The sequence below is a fragment of the Pristiophorus japonicus genome, chromosome 14 (assembly GCF_044704955.1).
Source record: "Pristiophorus japonicus isolate sPriJap1 chromosome 14, sPriJap1.hap1, whole genome shotgun sequence".
Lineage (NCBI taxonomy): Eukaryota > Metazoa > Chordata > Chondrichthyes > Pristiophoridae > Pristiophorus > Pristiophorus japonicus.
In genome coordinates, this window is record NC_091990.1 from 182,739,735 (window position 1) to 182,756,615 (window position 16,881).

Sequence of the window (16,881 nt, forward strand, 5' to 3'; positions counted from 1 at the left end):
GTCGACCCATCAGAAAGGCGCTGCCAGTGAGGAGGGCGTTTTCAGGAGGTGTCGAGCCACTGAAGGGTAGGCGGGCTTGCTGACCGGCTGGGAGGGAAGAACACATTGAAGATAATTCAAGTGCGAGCAGCGGAGAGAAAGTGTGTGAGTGATGTCGGCACAGGGGCTCTCTGAGGCGGTCTCCCTTTCCAACGTCTGCGCGGCCCTGGCCATTGGCGTCTTCTTTTTGTTGAGCCTGCTCTTGGTCCGGCATCTCCTGAAGCAGAGGAGACCCAAGGGCTTCCCGCCGGGACCCACAGCTCTGCCTCTGATCGGAAATGTTCTATCACTCGTTACTGAGCCGCACGTCTTCATGAAGAAACAGAGTGACATTCATGGCCAGGTACCGACATTAATCACACAAAACTGGACGCTGTGTTTGATATTCGATTATAACAGCAAGTTAGTCAGCCCAGAGTTGTGTTTTCTTTCTCATTTTTAATTTTTGACTTTAAATATTGACACTGGTGCTTGAGAAATGTGCTGTAGCTCTCTGCTGTTGAGAATCACTACTATTGTAACCTAATCTAATTGTAAACTTTGGAAAAAAAACAGCAGGGACCTTTGTACTTTACTTATCCTGCTGGCAGTGATGATCAGGTGCATAGCATCCGTACATTACGTTAGTGTGAAAGGAAGAGGGGAAATCTCGCAAGTGACTTGTACCTGGATTTTGTATAGTGCCGATAATGTAGATAAACATAAGGAGACAAAAATTGGCTCGAGCCAAATAAAGAGATATTAAGATGGTGACTAAAATCTTGGTCAATAATGTAGGTTATAAGGAGGGTCTTAAAGGAGAGAGAGATGGTGAGCTGAATAACTTTGGCCAAAATATTCCACAGCACAAGACCAAGAAAACGGAAGGCACGGCTGCTAATTCTGGGCTCAAGGAGGTGAGGGCTACGCAAGAGACCAGAGTTGGAGGAACACAGAGTTCTTAGTGGATTGTAGGGATGATTTGAACTTGAGGGTGAGAATTTTAAATTATAGACACTGGGGGAATCAGGAACCAATGTAAGTCAGTGAGCACAGTGGTGATGGATGAGCTGAAGTTTATGGAATATTGGAAATCATCCAGCATTCAAGGCTGCAGTTGACATAGGCAGCTTGGGAGCTTGCCAGAGAGGGGAAGGGAGCAGGAAATGGCTGCAGCTGAATAGCATACACAAAGACAGATGTTGCTGCCCCCATTGATAAACTGTAAATCAGTAATGTGGAAATATCCAATAGTCCCTCAATCCACTGATATGCCCATATATATATTTTCTACCATGTACTGCCAGTGGCAATACCAAGCACCTTTTGTACACAGACATCCAGTGTCACTTAGGTGTTAATGATGACCTTCCCATATTTGGGTGGGTGCTTCGGGCAAGTGATAAAATGGATGCGAATGCAACAGTGTGTCTCATTTCCATCCCTACCTGCTTTAATATTGCCCTAGACATGGGCAGGAAAGTAGAGAAAAATCCTGCCCACCTAGTCAAATCCAGTCTCCTGCTCACTCCCCATAATAACTTTTAATATTCCTCTTTTACAAGCAATTATATAATTACCTTTTGAAAGTACACATGGACTCTGCTTCATCAAAGATTTGTGGCATAATTTCCACATTTTAACTTGCATGTGTAGAGAGTTTTTTTTCCCAAACTCTCCTTTTTTTTTAAATGATTATCTTAAATTATTGTTCCGTTATTACAATTTTTACTGACCAATGTAAACAATATCATTATTTATTCTGCCATAACTGCCACACTTTTGGGTTTTTAACACTGTTTTCCCAGGTTCAACAACATCAATCACTTCTGTAAGTGAACCTCGTGTCCCCTACGATCCGAAGTGCATCTTTTCCTTGCCCATATAAAGGTCAACAATAGGCTCAGAATGGAGATGCCATACTCTGTATACCAGCTTCTGGAATGCATCATGTGTTGCCACGTGATTGTCCTTTCTTCAGAAGTGAACTAGATATTCACCCTCACTGAATTGAGTTTACACTTTGAATCAATGTGCGTTTTTATTTATACAAGGTAGACGAATGAACAATAAATGGTACAACACAGTAAAATCTATATTTCTCTACCCTCCTTGATACATAAAATAAAAAGGTTCCACATACTTTTTCTCTAACATTAGGGGTAATTTTAACTCTCCCTGATTGACGGGAAAGGAGCAGGAAAGCAGCTAAAATGGAGCGATACATTTCCCACTGATACCCCATTTTAATGTGACTAGTTTTTGCAATGGATGAGGCTCCCACCAGCTGCCACATTCCACCCAAACTGTGCAAGCAGTTGACCAGCGACATTCAAATCAGGTCTGGCAGTTAAAATGCGTCGGGCCTGCAACGAAGACTACTGCACGGAATTACCATCCATTGCTGGCGGGACTCAAAATCAGCTCAACACACTCGCCCTGAACTTGAAAACTTCATTCACTTTGCATCCAATTTCCACCCTTCGCTCACCTTCACATGGTCCAAATCCGACTCTTCCCTTCCCTTCCCTTCCGCGACTTCTCCGTCTCTATCTCTGGGGATAGGCTTTTGACCATTATCCACTACAAGCCCAGAGCTACCTGGACTACACTTCCACTCCGCATCCTGTAAGGACTTCATTCCATTCTCCCAGTTTCTCCGTCTCCGTCGCATCTGCTCTGATGACGCAACCTTTCACACTAGTGTCTCTGACATGTCTTCCTTTTTCCTCAACAGAAGATTCCCCTCCACCGTGGTTAACATGGCCCTCGACCGTGTCCGTTCTATTTCCCACACCTCTGCTCTCACCCCTTCCCCTCCCTCCCGGAACCATGAAAGAGTTCCTTGTCCTCACCTTTCACCCCACCAGGCTCCACGTTCAACGGATCATCCTCCGCCAGTTCCGCCACCTCCAGCATTATCCCACCACCAATCGCATCTTCCCCTCCCCCCCCCCAGCATTCCGAAAGGACTGCTCCCTCTGCAACACCCTGGTCCATTCCTCAGTCACCCCCAGCAGCCCCTCCCCTTCACACGACACCTTTCCATGAAAGCGCAGGAGATGCAACACCTGCCCTTTTACCTCTTTCAATTTAGTACACTGTATTCGCTGCTCACGATGTGGTCTCCTCGACATTAAGGAGACCAAGTGTAGATCGGGTGATCGCTTTGCGGAGCATGTCCGTTCAGTCCGCAAGTGTGACCCTGAGCTTCCAGTCATCTGTCACTTTAATTTTCCACTGCATTCCCATGCTGACCTCTATCCTCGATCTCCTACACTGTTCCAACAAAGCTCAAGAAACAGCACCTCATCTTTTATTTAGGCACTTTACAGTTCAAAAATTTCAAACATAACCGCTGCCAATCTTTGGCTCTTTTCCCCCGCTCCCTTTCCCCTCAGAGCCTGTTTCTTCCATTTTTTCTCCTTGTCTCTAATGGCAGTTGGTCGTAATCCCACCATTCACACCCTAACTTGACTAATGTTTTTCTAACTCCTGGCATTACCATTTCAATTTGGGCCATCGTCCCTTTTATCTCTCCAATCTCTCCTGTCTTCCAACCTATCACAGACCTTCCCTTTTGTTCTTTCTTCCCCTCCCCCTTTCAGTGCTTGTTAAGAATCGGTTCTTTTCGAACACTCTCCAGTTCTGACGAAGAGTCATCAACCCGAAACGTTAACTCTGTTTCCTTTTCACAGATGCTGCCTGACCTGCTGAGATTTCCAGGGTTTTCTGTTTTTAATTCCAGATTCCAGCATCCGCAGTATTTTGCTTCTGCAAAATCAGCTCTATATCATTTATACAGAAATTGACTTACTGCAGTATTATTCCAGCCGAACTCGTTCGAGAGAGTACAAAACTTTAGAAACTCCTGTTAGCTGCAAAACTCAAACAGTGACAGCAGAGGCAGCCCAGCATCGGATATAATTATGGGAGGTCTCTGATCACCAAGATTCCCATCAAAGAGGACTTCAGGCAATCGATGACCCTGTCCCCTTCTTCAAGATGTCAGACAGAGCTATTAATCAAAGCTACTAACCCAGGGTGGAGCCTATTCTTTGATCTGTGCCAAGGTGACTTGGGACCAATACCCCAGCTATCTTGAATCAAAAGCAGTAGATCGATGCATCTTTCATAATTAGATTAGATCAAACAGCCATTTATCAATATAGGATGCAGGCAATATTGATAATGGCAAAGATGTTTTGATTGAATGTAATTTCAGTGGATTGATGAAACACTTTAGAACACCATTCATAGAATCATAGAATGATAAAGAACAGAAGAGGCAATTCGGCCCGTTTGCCTGTGCTGGCTCTTTGGTAAAACTATTCAATTAATCCTACCCCCTGCTCTTTTCCCATAGCCCTGTAAATTTGTTATCCCCTCAAGTATTTATCTAATTCTCTTTTGAATGCTACTATTGAATCTACTTCCACCGCTCTTTCAGGCAGTGCATGCCAGATCACACCAACTCGCTGTGTAAAAAAATGTTTCTTCATGATGCCTGGGATTCTTTTACCAATCTTATCAATGGGGTATCTTATCAAATCTGTTTGCCTTTTTGTATGACCTCATCTACTTATGAGGGAGTGAAAGGCACTATATAAATGCAAGTCTTTTTCCTGTATGTTGAAAACCCTTTACTCCACCATTTTGCTTTCTGCCTTCCAAACAGCTGTCTATCCATGTAGTTACATTACCCGTAACTCCATGTAACATTATCTTTGCCATACATCTCTTGTGTGGTATCTTATCAAATCTTTTTGAAAATCCATATAAACCATGTTCACTGCATTTCTCTTATCTACCCTTTCTATTACTTCAAAGAGTTCAATAAGGTTAGTCAGGCAAGACCTCTCTCAGAAATCTGTGCTGATTATTCTTCATTAACTCCTGCTTCTGTTATAATTCCATCAAGTTTTATAGTCTCGAGTAGTTTACCAAGGATTGAAGTAAAACTAACTAGCCTATAACTTCCGGCGTATCCTAATCTCTTTTTTGAAGGGGACAGACACATTTGGCACAATTTTCTTTTCCATGGAGTTTTGGGAAATTATGGTCAGATTCTCTGCTATTTTTCCCTAACTGTCCTCAAAATCTTGAATGTAAACTATCAAATCCCTGTGATTTGTCTATCTTAAGTATGAATAACTTATTTAGTACCATTTATCTTCGAATAACAATTGCTTGTAACAGTTCTACACCCAGCACTGATAGTTCTACAATCCCAATACCTCTTCTAGGAAAACCGAGCCAAAGGGTGTAAATTTCCATGGGGATTCTCCATTTTTCTGTAGCTCTTCCACTGTTACTAGATGAACGTGAGAACCCATATGGAAATTCATCCTCAAACGATTTACTATTTCTGCCATTCGCTCACTGTCCACCATAAGCATGCCTGCTTCATCTTTTAGTGACATTACCCCAGCCTTGACTGCCCTTTGACTGTTAATGTGCCTACTGATAACTTTTTATTGCCCTTATAATTTTTTCTAATTTTCTCACACTCCATCATAATCTTTCTAATCTTCCTACATATATCCTGGCTTAAATTTTTGTTATCGGCACTGTAAGCACTACATGCATTTTTTTAAATTTCAAATTTGATCTAATCTCCTTATTCATCCATGCAACCTCATGGGATTCAGGGTGCTACAATTTTTTGGCGAGAGCAATAAACAATAGTTATAGTGATTGGACAGTGTTGCGGTCCTGTGGATAATTACTAATGAGGATATCAAGATTTGTTGGTATCAGCAGATGCTCGGAGGTTGAAAGAAGATTTTCTCTGCATCCAAATGTGCGACACATGACCAAAAGGGCTGGGTGTTCATTCCGCAGCTTTCACATCCCTTGACTTGATGAGTACAAAATGCGCCAATTTTTTTTTATAAAGCAAATAGAAAGTGCATTAAATAGAGAGATGGATCATATCTTTTTAGCTTATCTCATTGGTACCATGTTATTTAGCGTACTAAACCTCCCACTGCTGAGCAAAATTATAAAATATTTGGCGATCAGCTGGTAAAGTAATCCTAGTATCACAACTAATTTAATTATATAGTATATAAGCAAGCGGTGACTGTATCTTTGACATCCATTGCAAAAAAACTTATTTAAAATGACACATGCTGCTATTGTTGTTTTGTGATGGAATGCTTAACCATGATCTTAATTTCATTTATAAATGTCACTTTCTTGTTTAACAGATTTTCAGCCTTGATCTTGGTGGTATATCAACTGTTATCATTAATGGGTATGATGCCATCAAAGAATGCCTTGTTCGCCAGAGTGATATTTTTGCAGATAGGCCATCTCTACCTCTCTTCAAAAAGCTGACAAACATGGGAGGTAACCAGATGTGATAAATACCATTCGCCATAAAATTATAGTTGGGTATATCTTTAGTAGCCCATCTTTCTCTTGTGGCTTTTAAATCTAGCAGTAAAGACGGTATGTACATTGGAAACACACAATAAAAACAAAACACTTAGGAATGCACATGAATAGCTTTAAAAAAAAAACTATCAGACAAGATGCTTTTTGTCATTTTCAGGGCAGTGTACTACCTAAAGTGAAGATCAGCAATGAGCTGATTGCTGACAACCAGAAACATTTTGAATGCAGTCTTCCCAGTGGGAAGTCTATTTACTTTTTTAAAAATATTGTGATTAGTTAACATATTTAAAAAGAATCTACTGTCAGCATCACAAGTATGGGTAAATCCACAAACTGTGCATCCTTTTGCTTCCCTTTGTGATTGGGAACTCTGCACAATAGAAATTGCGTAAAAAGCTTATATTTTATCACACTATGACACACTGATCATTAACATTTCAACACACTTTGTGCCCACAAAGATTCCCATATTGTATAATGAATAAGTGTATTGCTCAAATATCATTTTTCTAATCTGCAATTTGCTTAATTGCGACTGCATAGATCTTACAGGAACTTTTACTTTGTCAACAATAGAAGTGGAAGAAACCCTATATCAAATACAGGTCGAGGGGAAATTCTTTGAGTTTAGTTCCCTCTAGTGGTGCATCTACAGAATTACCGTGCATCGCACCATTTGTAGTGCGTTTAGGTGACCTTTTCTATAAAAAGTGATTGTATTGATTAAAACTTGTTCTTTTAAAAATCATTTATATTGAACTTTCATTATGAAATAATCAGGGTGATTATGGTAGCACTGTTTCTACTGTAAGAACAAAACTGCTACCCCAGTTTGTGGCTTTATAAACCCATTGTGTAAATAGGATTGCTGCTTCTACCATTATCTTGATTAGGAGAGTAACAAAACTTTACAAACCTGTATAATTTCTAATCACTAAACAATTCAGAAGACTATGATAATGTTATTTTAATAATGTAAAGGGGCACCATCCTATGGAAGATATGGAAGTGAGCAAGCAATGATTTAGGATCACCTAACAATGAACTATCCAGTATGTTGCTAAACAGTTTACAACAGTCCGTTCTGTCTGCTGTATAAACAGAAAATGCTGGAAATACTCAGCAGATCAGGCAGCATCTGTGGAGAGAGAAACAGTTACGTTTCAGGTCAGTGACCTTTCGGCAGAACTGGAAATGTTACAGATGCAACAGGTTTTAATCAAGTACAAAAACAGGGAAAGGGGGAGGGCAGAAAAGACCATAAGGAAGGGTAGGCCTGTGATAGAGTGCAAGGCAGGAGAGATTAAATGACAAAAGGGACAATGGTGCAAGGCAAGAAGGGGCGGTAATGGGACAAGTAAAGAAACAAAAGATAGGTCTAGAGGAGCTGTAATTGGCCACAGCAGAATCCTTACCAGAACCTGCTGTCTGAAAAAATGGGAGCAGCAATATCAAAATATGCAGTTTAACAGGAAACCTCGCCAACTTAATTTAGAATATAATGAAGTTCAACACTTATGCTTCAGATGGCATTATAAACCACTCAAAGATTGGTCTTGTGTCTATTTCTTTATTTAAGCCCTCAAGTTTGCAACCGAGATCCACCCCTAATCATCTTCTCGCTATGTAATAAGGAGCCATTATAAATGGAATAGAATACCCTTTACCACAAGGAGAGTACTGACACCGAAGTGATTGTGCACAGTAATGGCTTATACTAATCTGGTTCTTATTAGCGTTTTAAATTAGACAAAAATTAAAGACAGGAAAGTTATTCTGCCTTTTAAAAATAAATCACAGTCATTGACTGGATATGGTGGTGAAGCTAAATGGTTTTGTTACATAGAAATTCTATATTGTATCTAATCTACACAAGTGAATAATTTATGAATAACCATTTAACAGAAAACTAATCTTTTTGCTTATGAAAATTCATCAATTAGATTATAGCTGTATTGCCCTAACAACCCATTAAGGATGTAACAAAGCTTAAGTATTAAAGAAAATTAGCATTAATGCTCCTTCCACTAATGACTTTTTGACTGTCATTGTTCATAGAAATTGTGGCTGAGTAGCAGAATCAAACCGGTGATAGAGTGGCTCTTCCATTTCTACCCCTCTACCCCATGGGTGAAACATAGTTTTCTAACTTGTCAATGATAACAAAGTTAGCCATTTTAAATATTTCACTGTGGCAAATGTGAACACCATAAGTTACTTGTCATTGCTTACCAAGTCTACCTTGGACTTGTTACTTGGAAAGGAAGTCACCTTACGTTGTACAGTGAACCTCCGAGATAGTTATAACATTATAACGCTTCTCGGCCTTTTGGCTAAGATCATGCGTAACTGACCTGACAGGGGAGTAACCATGACCCCAAAGTGGTTCTCCCTGGATCAGGAAGGTGGTTCTCCTATGCTTTTTGGAAATAGGAGGTGGGTGGGGTGGCTTGACCCATCCACCTCCACGGAGGTGTGTGGGGGGCCTGACCCATCCACCTCCATGGCACGAACCTGGTATTGCAGTACTTCCAGGAACGGTGCAGTGGCTCTCGGCCTTTTGGCTAAGAGCATTGGCGCAGAGTGATCCTTGATGTGTGCAAGGTGACCTCTGGCGTTTGTGATTTGACAAAGAATTGGAAAGATTGGCTACGAATTTAAAAAAAAAACATTAGACGGCATTATAGACATGTTCTTTTTTCCAAAAATAAAGCAGGATCAAGGGTGGGATAGTGGCTACTCTCTCATGTTTCAGGGTTTTTTTCTTTGTGAATTGCTGTAAGTGCCACATTAAACTGTGGTCTTTTTGAAGGTTAAAGAATAAATTCGGTTTTCCGGCTAGGATTGCAGAACTTAACTATAACTAATTTTCTCCTGCTTTTGGGTAGAATCTTCATTATAATATAAAATATCTTTTTTTATTCCAAATTATATTTTGGAGTTCATAACTTAGAAATTAAAGTATTTAATGCAAAAATCATTATGCTGCTGGAAAGCAGAGCCCAAATTTCCCTGCCAGATTTTTGGGCAATATTCCAGCAAAAAGTGGGTAGGAATGGGGCAGGGACTATTGGTGAATGGAGAATGAAGGTTGCATTCACTGGTGCCACAGTTGGATGAGTCGATCACGGACAGCCCAGGCAGAAACAGGCTGTCGAGGTTGCCTCCTCCCTTCTGCTTCCTCCTCCTCCTCTTCTGCTTTCTCATCTTCCTCCTTCTCCTCCGCTGGTCATCGTATGCCTGGTGACAAGGGCTGTGCCCTCATAATGGCGAGCTTATGACGCATGCAGCAGACCATGACAAATCTTGAGGAGCGCTCTGGCAAGTAATGCAGGGCTCCTCCAGAGTGCTCCATGCAGCAGAAGTGTTGTTTAAGGACGATAGTGGTCTGCTCGATCAGATTCCATGTGGCAGCATGGCTTTCATTATATGCATGCTACTCAAGTGTGCATGGGTTGCGCAGGGTGGTCAGCAAATAGTCCTTGTTGCCCAGTAATTCGTAGCCAATCTTTCCAATTCTTTGTCAAATCACAAACGCCAGAGGTCACCTTGCACACATCAAGGATCACTCTGCGCCAATGCTCTTAGCCAAAAGGCCGAGAGCCACTGCACCGTTCCTGGAAGTACTGCAATACCAGGTTCGTGCCATGGAGGTGGATGGGTCAGGCCCCCCACACACCTCCGTGGAGGTGGATGGGTCAATCCACCCCACCCACCTCCTATTTCCCTCTGGTTTGTGGTGATGGTTCAAATGCTGATGGTGCAGCAAATTGCTGCAGAATGAAGGCATCATGGCTGCCATGATACTGAGAATTGACTTCGATGATGCGCTGAGTATGGGCGTACATCAACTGGACATTGAGGGAGTGCAATCCCTTCCAGTTGCAGTACAAAGCCAAATTGAGGTGTGGCGTCCGCAAAGTGATATGGGTGCAGTCAATTGCAACCTGCACCATGAGACAGCCTCCTGTCCTGGCAAAGCCACAAACTCACTCAACCTGCTTCTCTCTGGCAAGAGAGAATTAAATGTATTCAGCTCTACTTGCATACAGAGCCTCACTGATCTCCTTTATACAGGAGTGGACGGTGAACTGGGAAATGTTACAGATGTCATCTGCTCCAGCCAGAAAGGAGCCTGACATGGATAGGTTCAAGGCCACGGTCACCTTTACAGCCACTGGCAATGCCGTCTCGCTCTGGACTGAGGCTGCACATCTGCCTACAGCAGAGGTGGCAGATTTCAGTCAGCACCACCTTAGTAAAACAAACACGTCGATTGCACTGTTCCTCGCTGAGGTTGAGGCAGGCAAAATTGCTTCCTGAAGACCTGAGTGGATATGGCCTCCTGCTGCAAGCCCTTCACCCCTCCTCCACCTGCCTTTTCTAGCAGCTCTGTGTCACATCTGCTCATTCACCCTATTGTGCTGCAAGCCACGGCGGGTTACAAACCACTGCACCCATGTCTGAGAGCAACTGGTCCTCCAGCAAAGGAGGACCAAGAAATTGTTAAAGAAAGGGAAAATAAAATGAAAGTAAACTAGCGAGAGACATAAAGACAGATTGTAAAAGCTTCTACAGGTTTGCAAAAAGGAAAAGATTAGCAAAAGTAAATGTGGGTCCCTTACAAGCTGAGATAGAAGAAATTATAATGAGAAATAAGGAAATGGCAGAGAAATTAAACAAATTCTTTGTGTCTGTCTTTACAGAAGACGACGCAAAGAACTCCTGGAAATAGTGCAGAACCAAAGGTCCAGCGACTATGAGGAACTGAAATAAATTAGTATTAGTAAAAAAAATAGTACTTGAGAAATAAATGGGACTGAAAGCCGATAAATCCCCATGGCCTGATAACCTACATCCAAGTGTTTTAAAAGAGGTGGCTACAGAGATAGTAGATGTATTGGTTGTCATCTTCCAAAATTCCATAGATTCTAGAATCGTTACCACAGATTGGAAGGTAGCAAATGAAACTCCATTATTTAAGATAGGGACAGAGAAAATGGGGAACTACATACCAGTTAGCTTAGCAGCAGTACTAGGGAATTACCTGGTGGTCCCAGATTCCAGTGGGGAGGCCTTCTCTTCCCACGCTGCAAAGCGCGCTCCCGTCCTCGAGGTTCCCATGCAGAAAGTGCAGTCATGTGTGACTGCTCAACCAATCAGGTAAAGTATTCTCAATTAATAGCAATGGGAACTCCGTATCTATGAATTCTCATTGCTATTAATTGAGAAAAAAAAGCCCAAACACGAAAACATCAATTCAAAAATAAAAAACACACCTCACATAATTAAAATTAAAGTTAATAAATATATTAGAGAAAAAAATACAGAGCTTTTAACAAGTTTTCTAATTATGTTTTAAAATAAATTTAATGTAGTGGGCACGGTTTTTAAAAATAAAATGTGTATTTTTTATTTTATTTGTTATGTTTTAAGTGTGTTTTAAGACTCTTATGCCTGTAAAAGTAGACTATATGCCTGCTTTTATCAGGCGCAAGAGTTTTGAGGATATTTGATGGGCAAGATATTGGTAAATCCAGCAATCTTGCCCTTGCAAATGTCCTCGCTCCCGAGATGCAGTTGATCTAATGCACATTGTGCGCTGAAAACCGGCTTTTCCGATGCCTTCCCGGGTCCGTAGACACTCCATACGGACCTGGGGAGGCCGAAATTTCTGGGCCAATAATAGGACTGGGCAGAGTCAACATGGTTTTTGAAAGGCAAATCATGTTTGACAAATCAGTTAGTTTTTTTGAGGTTGTAACCAGCAGAATAGATAAGGGGGAACCAGTGGATGTGGTGTATTTGGATTTTCAGAAGGCATTCGGTAAAGTGTCACACAAGAGGTTATCAAACAAAATTAAGGCTCATGGGATTGGGGACAATAAACTAGCATGGATTGAGGATTGGTTAACAGACAGAAAACAGAGAGTAGGAATAAACAGGTTATTTTTCGGTTGGCAGGCTGTAATTAGTGCGTAACGCAAGGATCGGTGCTTGGGCCTCAGCTATTCACAATCTATATCAATGACTTGGATGAGGAGACCAAATGTCCAAGTTTGCTGATGAAATAAAGCTAATTGGGAATGTAAGTTGTGAGGAGGATGCAAAGAGGCTTCAAGGAAATATAGACAGGTTAAGTGAGTGGGTAAGAACATGGCAAATTGAATAAAATGTGGAGAAATGTGAAATTAACCACTTTGGTCGGAAAAATAGAAAAGCAGAGTATTTTTGAAAATGGTGAGAGACTGGGAAATGTTGGTGTTCAGTGTCCTTGTACATGAATCACTGAAAGTTAACATGCAGGTACAGCAAGCAATTAAGAAAGCAAATTATATGTTGGCCTTTATTACAAAAGGTTTTGAGTATGAGTAAAGACGTCTTAGGGCCCTGGTGAGACCAGACCTGGAGTATTGTGTACAGTGTTGGTCTCCTTACCTAAGGAAGGATATATTTGCCATAGAGGGAGTGCAGTGAAGGTTCACCAGACTGATTACTGGGATGGGGGGATTGTCCTATGAGGAGAGATTGAGTAAACTAGGCCTATATTCCGGAGAGTTTAGAAGAGTGAGATGATCTCATTGAAACATACAGAATTCTTACAGGACTTGATATGGTAGCTGCAGAGAGAATGTTTTCCCTGGCTGGGGAGTCTAGAACCAGGGGTCACAGTTTCAGAATAATGGATCAGCCATTTAGAACTGAGCCGAGGAGAAATTTCTTCATCAGAGGGTGGTGAATCTTTGAAATTCTCTGCCCCAGAGGGTTCTGAAGGCTCAGTCGTTCAGTATATTGCAAACAAATCGATAGATTTTTGGATATTAAGGGAATCAAGGGATATGGGGATAGTGCAGGAAAGTGGAGTTGAGGTAGAAGATCGGCCATGATCTTATTGAATGGCGGAGCATGTTCGAAGGGCCGAATGGCCTACTCCTGCTCCTATTGCTTAGGTTCTTATGGTCTGAGCAGTAGCCTTGCAAGTCGGTACCTTGAGCATGTGCCACACCACTCCTTATAGACTTTAGGCAACTTTAAAGAATTCTGGAAAGCACCAAACACTTCTACAAACTCAGCAACAGCAAATAGAAATCAACCAACAACTAACCTGTAAATAGGTGATGTTCCATTTAAAGAGCACTGATGTGGGGTTGTTCCTGCTGCTGCTGAATGCATTTCAGCTGTGCAAGATTAAGAGAGGGCATTAGTTCCAGCGTTGAGGTGGAAAATGTCAGCGCTGGTGTCAAATCAGCTTTGCACATTGATTGACTTATGGCACATGCTCCCACTGCTGATGCTAACTGTTGTGTATGGAGAAAGAGTCAGACTGAACACTGTGAACTCAAAGTAAAGTGTGACCTTAGTCTTATTGCAGGTCTCCAGAGTGCCTCTCCAACCTGTGAAGCCTCCTTAAATACCTGTGCTCCCAAGAGATTATGCGATCCCTTGGGGCTTCAGGGGATAAGCCCTCTGGTGGCTGTACAGAGTAAATGTAAGTTTACATACATAACAACACTCCCTTCCCCCCCGCCCCCCCCCCCACCCAAAGTCAATTGTGTAACTATTTATAATGTGAGTCGATCTGGGGTCCTTCTTGCCCTGGTTGATCATCTCGGTGTGAAAGCTGGTGTTGTTGGATCATTTGTATGGCCCTCGCTGGGCTGCTGTGCAGCTGGCCTTCTGTGGATGATGGGTTCTGCTTCGTGGTCAACCGTGGTGTCGGTTGCCACTGGTGTGTGTGTTGGGGGATCAAAAAAGGTAGGGTCCAAGGTGGGTTGCTCAGGATAGTCCGTGAATCTGAGTTTGATTTGGTCCAAGTGTTTCTGGTGAATGAGTCCATTTGAAAGTTTGACCTGAAACACCCTGCTCCCCTCTTTGGCCACGACAGTGCCGGGAAGCCACTTGGGACCTTGTTCATAATTTAATACAAATACAGGATCATTGATTTCAATCTCGAGTGACACATTTGCACCATCATGGTATGCACTTTGTTGAAGCTGCCTGCTCTCTACCTGTTCATGTAGATCAGGGTGAACGAACGAGAGCCTTGTCTTAAGTGCTCTTTTCATGAGCAGTTCAGCAGGTGGGATCCCAGTGAGTGAGTGGGGTCTCGTGTGGTAGCTAAGCAGGACTCGGGATAGGCGAGTCTGCAGTGAGCCTTCAGTTACCCTCTTCAAGCCTTGCTTGATGGTTTGCACTGCTCTCTCTGCCTGATCATTGGACGCTGGTTTAAACGGGGCAGATGTGACATGTTAGATCCCGTTACGGGTCATGAATTCTTTGAACTCAGCACTGGTAAAACATGGCCCGTTGTCACTCACCAGGACATTGGGTAGGCCGTGTGTGGCAAACATGGCCCGCAGGCTTTCAGTAGTGGCAGCAGATGTGCTAGCCGACATTATCTCACATTCAATCCACTTGGAGTATGCGTCGACAACCACAAGGCTCCCAGCTCCTATGAAGCACACAGCTTTTGACGAGAGATAATAAGGGGTCCTGGCTTGTCCAGGTTTTGATCTGCCGGGCAGTGACGGGTGATTGCTCACTCAAATGCTTCCATAACCATGGTGAGATCTGTGGGCTGCACCATTTCCACCCCCGTGGTGGGCAGTGGCAGCCTCTGAAAGCATCGGGGCAGTTTTCTGTGCTTGGCCTGTGGCGGATGGCGTAGTTGTATGCGGACAACGTGAGCGCCCATCTCTGGATGCGGGCCGATGCATTTGTATTTATCCCTTTACTCTCGGAGAACAGGGATATAAGTGACTTATGGTCAGTTTCCAATTCGAATTTTAGCCCAAACAGGTATTGATGCATTTTCTTTACCCCATAGACACACACCAACGCATCTTTCTCAATCATGCTGTAGGCTCTCTCAGCCTTAGACAGACTCCTGGATGCATAAGCAACCAGTTGCAGTTTCCCAAATTCATTAGCTTGTTGCAATACACACCCGATGCCCTATGACGACACATCACATGCTAGTACCAAACGCTTACATGGATCATACAACACAAGCAATTTGTTTGAGCATAACAATTTTCTCGCTTTTACGAAGGCATTGTCTTGGCTTTTGCCCCAAACCCATTCATTCCCTTTTCATAGTAAGACATGCAGTGGTTCTAACAGTGTGCTGAGACCCGGGAAGAAGTTACCAAAGTAGTTCAGGAGTCCCAGAAACGACCGCAGCTCCGTCACGTTCTGTGGCCTCAGTGCGTTCTTGATTGCCTCCGTCTTCGCGTTGGTGGGCCTGATGCCATCCGCCGCAATCCTCCTTCCCAGGAACTCCACTTCAGGTGCCAAAAAAATGCACTTCAAGCATTTTAACCTGAGCCCCACACGGTTGAGTCGACCAAGAACCTCCTCCAGGTTCTGCTGTATTCCGACCTGTGAGCAAGATGTCGTCCTGGAAGACCACGGTGTGCGGGACCGACTTCAGTAAACTTTCCATGTTTCTCTGGAATATCGCCGCCGCTGATCGGATTCCAAACGGGCATCTGTTATAAACAAAAAAACCTTTGTGCGTGTTGATGCAGGTGAGGGCCTTCGATGATTCCTCCAGTTCCTGCGTCATGTAGGCTGAAGTCAGATCCAGTTTCGTGAAGGTCTTTCCCCCCGCCAACATTGCAAAGAGGTCGTCAGTCTTTGGTAGTGGGTATTGGTCCTGCAGGGAGAAACGATTGATAGTTACTTTGTATTTGCCACAGATTCTGACGGTGCCGTCTCCCTTGAGGACTGGGCGATAGGACTGGCCCACTTGTTGAACTCGATCGGGGAAATGATGCCCTCTCTTTGCAACCGGTCCAGCTCGATCTCTATCCTCTCATCATGTACGGTACTGCTCTCGCCTTGTGATGGATGGGTCGCACTCCCGGAATTAGGTGGATCTGCACTTTTGCTCCTTGGAATTTCCCGATGCCTGGTTCGAACAGCGAAGGAAATTTGTTTAAGACCTGGGCACACGAAGTGTTGTCAGAGGGCGAAAGCGCTCGGACTTTGTCCCAGTTTCAGCGTGTCTTTCCCAGCCAGCTCCTGCCGAGCAGCGTGGGACCATCGCCCAGTACCATCCAGAGTGGTAGCTTATTCACAGCTCCATCGTAGGAGACCTTTACGGTAGCACTGCCGATTACAGGAATCAGTTCTTTCGTGTAAGTTTTAATTTCGTGCAAACTGGAGTTAAGACTGGCCTTGAGGCCTTGTTGCATCACAACCTTTCGAAAGTCTTTTTGCCCATGATGGACTGACTCGCGCCCGTGTCCAGCTCCATTGACACCGGAAGTCCATTTAGTTCAACATTCAGCATTATCAGGGGACAATTCATGGTGAATGTGTGTACCTCATGTACCTCTGCCTCCTTGATCTGAGGCTCTGGTTCATCGTGATCCTCCGTGGATCTGTCCTCCTCTGCAACATGGTGGTTCGCAGGTTTAACAGGCTTTGCAGCTCGCCTGCACACTCGTTGTCCCA

General features: G+C 43.2%; 1 protein-coding gene and 1 pseudogene across 1 annotated transcript in view; both read left to right on the forward strand.

Moving 5' to 3' along the window:
* The first annotated feature begins 6,336 nt into the window (after window positions 1–6,336).
* The window catches only part of cyp2r1 (cytochrome P450, family 2, subfamily R, polypeptide 1), a 28,722-nt gene continuing 18,177 nt past the window's right edge, over window positions 6,337–16,881 (forward strand). The window contains exon 1 of the mRNA XM_070899936.1: window positions 6,337–6,372. Coding sequence (XP_070756037.1) covers window positions 6,366–6,372 — 7 coding nt within the window. The 5' untranslated portion in view covers window positions 6,337–6,365. The remainder of the gene's footprint in view (window positions 6,373–16,881) is intronic.
* On the forward strand, window positions 8,734–8,971 carry LOC139280360 (U2 spliceosomal RNA; annotated as a pseudogene).